Here is a 4,337-nt window from a genome sequence, read left to right on the forward strand (position 1 = left end):
CTTATTTCTGTGAACCTATAACCATCCAGTTAACAAACTAGTTAGTTCATAATATTGTATTGGTCATCAAACACTGAAACCAATATAGAAATGGTTTAGAGTCTATTTCCCTTTCACCATGCTATAATGGTCACTCAGAGGCTGTCCAAATAAGAAACAATTCTAGACCAATAAGTCTCACATGTGTGATACACGCAGTGGCGGAGGATGCCAGAAAATTTAGGTGTTGCTAACGCAACGAAGAATAAAATTTATGACACAGTTCAAAATAACTTGTAGCTACAAAATAAGTAATAGATGTTGAAAAATACCTTATTTAATAGTCATCTTGATTACAATCCATTTACAACCAAATGCCATATAGCGAATAAAATCTAGAAAAAAGAAAAAATGAGTTACAAATGGCAAATTGAAGTAAAAATTGTTGAACAAGTGAAATAAGAATATACCTTTAGTTGAGTCTAGTTTTAGGAGATCTAGGCAATTGCATTTGTCTAGTTTTCTTATTTTGAAATGCCTTCTTTATTTTCTGAAGGTCCAGTCCTTTAAAAATTTCTCTTTCAGTGTAGCACACCATCAAGTCATTTAACCAACCATTGGACATCTTGTTGTGCAACTCAGTCTTAATAATCTTCGTAGCTGAGAAGGCCCTTTCCATTGTTGCAGTCGCCACCGGTAACAACAATGCTAACTCAATAAGTCGATATACCAGTGGAAACACAATATGCCTCTCAAGCTCAACCATTCTCTTCGATAGACTAGCAAGATCACAACAAGCTTTGAACTCTTCAATTTTTCGTACATGAATAATAAAAGTTCTTAGTTGATCTTTTATAGTCTTGCAATCATCAAAAGAAAAATCATCAGAATAGATATCCGCGAGCCGAGCAAGCTTATCCACATCAAACTTAGAGAACGACTCCCATGGGTCAAGACAAGAAAACACACGAGCAACTCTTGAGATAGCTCATTAAAGTGATGATCAAACTCTGTGGTGACAGAATCTATAATAGCATAGAAGGTATCAACACGATAAAAATGCTCTGTGGTAATATTATTTCTCCCACCTTTCCTTGATCGACCAAATCGTGGTACAACATCACTCATATTTGGTATTGGGATATCATTTGCAAGGCAGAATGTTGTGGCTTCTTCCAACAATGGCTCCCAATCATCATTTCTCAAATTTATCAAACGTGTTCTCACATCAACAACCAGAGACATGGCTTCGACAACATTTTGATCCTTTCTTTGCAAGAGAAGAGAAAGCTCATTTGTGATACGGAGGATCTGTAACATCAACTTCATCATAAACACAAAGCTGAAACACTCCATTTTCCCAACAAAGCCACCTGCACCTGATGGATTACACTCATCTTGGTGCACAATTTCTAAAACTTATATCACTGATTCCCACATTGACTCAATACGGAGCAAAGTCTTGTAATGAGATCCCCATCTTGTATCTCCAAGTCTTGACAATGATGTTTCTTGTTGTTTGCCTCTCCCTGATGAAATTTCTCCACTCTCTAACTTTGATAAGAGATTCAAACGATGCTTATGTTGTAATATATCCTTTCTTTTGCAAGAAGCACAAGTGCTATTCACAATGGATGTTACATACTCAAAGAAATCCACAAGTGATGAACAACATTTTGAGACAGCAACAATAATCAATTGCAATTGATGAGCAAAGCAATGAACATAGAAAGTGAATGGGTTCTCATCTCGAATTAATTTTTGAAGACCATTAAATTCACCTCTCATATTAGAAGCACCATCATATCCCTGCCCTCGAAGCTTTGCAACAACTAATCCATGATCACTTACCATCTCAACTAATGCTTTCTTCAATGATTCTGATGTTGTGTCCTTGACATGCTTGATGCCCAAAAATCTTCCTATTACTTCACCCTGTTTATTGACAAATCTCACAACAATAGTCATTTGTTCTTTAACCGATATATCACGGGATTCATCAACAAGAATAGAGAATAAACAATCCTCCATTTCTTCTTTAATTGCACGTGTGACTGTTTCTGCACAACAGTTTGCAAGTTCTTTTTGAATCGTCCCCGAAATCATCTTATCATTTTTGGGACACAACTCATCAAAAGCTCTTCTCACCTCTTCATTCCTTTGTTTGTACCAATCAAGAAATTCTAAAAAATTCTCTTTGTTTAAGGAAGTACTAGTCTCATCATGTCCCCGGAATGATTCAGCTTGCAATGCAAGAAGACTAACAATACTTAAGGAAGTTTCCAACCGTGTCTCATATTTGACCAATGCTTCTTTACTATAATTTGCAACCTTATGACTAACACTTGACCTTTGGTTACAAAAATCATGGAATGCTGTTGCTGCAGTATTGTGTATGCTATTAGGCCCACCAACACGTTTTGGAAATGCCGTATAAACATTTCTCCATTGTGAGAAGCCAACTTTTGTAAATGCATCATGGAAAAATTTATCATCCATTCGATCGTGCTTAAAAAGGTAACAATAGAAGCAATAAGCCTTATTCTTCTCCACACTATATTCCAACCAACTATGTTGTCTAAACCAATGTTTTTGAAAGCTCCTTTTGTCATGTGACTGAGGAAAGTTATGACCAATTGGTTGAGTCGGACCTTTAGCTATGAAAGCCCTTCTAACATCATCTCTATTATTAGGAGCAAAATAATCGATTGGAATACAAAGTCCCGGATCAGAAATAATGTGATCTGGGTTGAACTGATTTATACCTTCGACTTGACCATAAATATTTTCACCATTGGCATCTTCACTATTATTCTCTTGAACTTCAACTTGTATTCCGGGTTCATTGCAAACTCCACTAGCGCGAGTGCTTGGTCTACTTCCACTAGAAGCTTGACTGAAATAGCTCTTTAAATCTGTCATTTTATGAAGCATATAACATGTATTAGATAAAATGAAGACATTACAACAGTAGAGTGTTCACATAATATAGAGATACTTTTTTGGGCCATATTCTTTGCCTTGTTTTTGTTTCTAACCAAGACTGCTATTTAGAAAATTGGAAAATCTGCACATTAAAAAATCTAATGGATTAGATACGTATAATCAAATAAATTGGAATTGAATTGTGCGTAGTGAACTGGACTATATTCAATAATTCAAATACCCTATCAGCCGACCACGACCACGTCGGGACGCAGTCACACAGAGGCAGCCGACCGCGGACAGCGGACTAGCCGATAGCGTCTAGCGGAGCACTGCAGCAGGCAGCAGACTAGCAGAGGCAGACGACCAGGCAGCCAGCGCCCAGCCGCAGCCGGCCAGCCCGCAGCCCCCCAGCAGGCAGCAGCGGCTCGCCGAGAGCCCGAGATCCCGAGCTGCTGCAGGCTGTAGCCTGCAGGCCTGCAGCGCGGAGCCGCGGAGCGGCGGAGCGCGTGGCAACGCTGTGTGTGGTGCGGCTGCGGCGCTGTGCGCTGTGCGCCTGTGCTGGAGCGGAGACACAGAGTAGCGGCATGTGGTCTGCTGCTGTGGCCTGCGGCTGCGGGACGGCGCTTGCGGGGCGGGCGGACGACGCTCGGTCGCTGACAGCTGGATGAGTGGATGATCTAATCTCTATTTGGACCGATCCAAGATATTGTCCAGGCAATACTGGATTATACTGGGCCCTCCACCCCTGGATGCACGTGACAAGTATCCATATGAAACATGTGGGCCATTGGTTTTATTAATCTACAAACGTAATATTAATATGCTGGCGTAATATTGATAGTTAAATAATCATGTGCTCGATCGAGTTCTACCCGTTTGTTATTGTCGAAGGGCACGATGCTAACGACAGACAGGCACATGGCAATGTAGCAGGTTCGTGACGATGCTTACAGGGGCGTGTGTCCAGGCCCTGCTGTTGGTCACCATCTGTGCAGGAGGACACGGAGCCCGAGGCCCAGGCGGAGCACGACGAACCTGGCTGCGGCGGCCCACCGCGTGGCGACGGTGTTGTTGCTGGTGGCGTGTCGGCCCTCCGTGACGAGTGCCCGGCCGGGCTTCAGCTCAAGAGTCGCTCCGCCACTGCGCAAGTGCGACGAATGAAGACGGATGGGCCTAGGCCTAGGTGCAGGCAGTTGAGAACGGGCGAGTATGCCTCTTGTAACAAGCTCTGTTCTCTGATCAAACTTTCTACTTGGAACAACCTTTTAGAGGAAGTTACTCTCGGTTGGCTTAGAAACTGTTCCAACTCAACTAATCTAAATCTCTTTATAAACAATCTCCTCGGTTATATTTCTTCAAACACACGCTTTCTAACTAAGCTAATACAATACATTGTTAGCATATCTTTATCTACCTCAACCAATATGTGT

At 41.6% G+C, this 4,337-nt stretch overlaps 1 protein-coding gene across 1 annotated transcript; it reads right to left on the bottom strand.

Annotated features, from left to right (window-relative positions):
- Positions 1-807: 807 nt before the first annotated feature.
- On the bottom strand, positions 808-3,526 carry LOC103653765 (zinc finger MYM-type protein 1-like). The gene has a single exon (XM_035967351.1). It carries the CDS (start codon positions 2,911-2,913, stop codon positions 1,399-1,401), a length of 1,515 nt encoding a protein of 504 aa, XP_035823244.1. The 5' UTR covers positions 2,914-3,526; the 3' UTR covers positions 808-1,398.
- Positions 3,527-4,337: the final 811 nt, after the last annotated feature.

Source organism: Zea mays, chromosome 4 (genome assembly GCF_902167145.1).
Source record: "Zea mays cultivar B73 chromosome 4, Zm-B73-REFERENCE-NAM-5.0, whole genome shotgun sequence".
In the NCBI taxonomy this organism is placed as follows: Eukaryota; Viridiplantae; Streptophyta; class Magnoliopsida; order Poales; family Poaceae; genus Zea; species Zea mays.

Excerpts from the sequence above, each read along its gene's own strand:
- LOC103653765 (XM_035967351.1), bottom strand. The coding sequence starts at position 2,913 with ATGCTTCATAAAATGACAGATTTAAAGAGCTATTTCAGTCAAGCTTCT.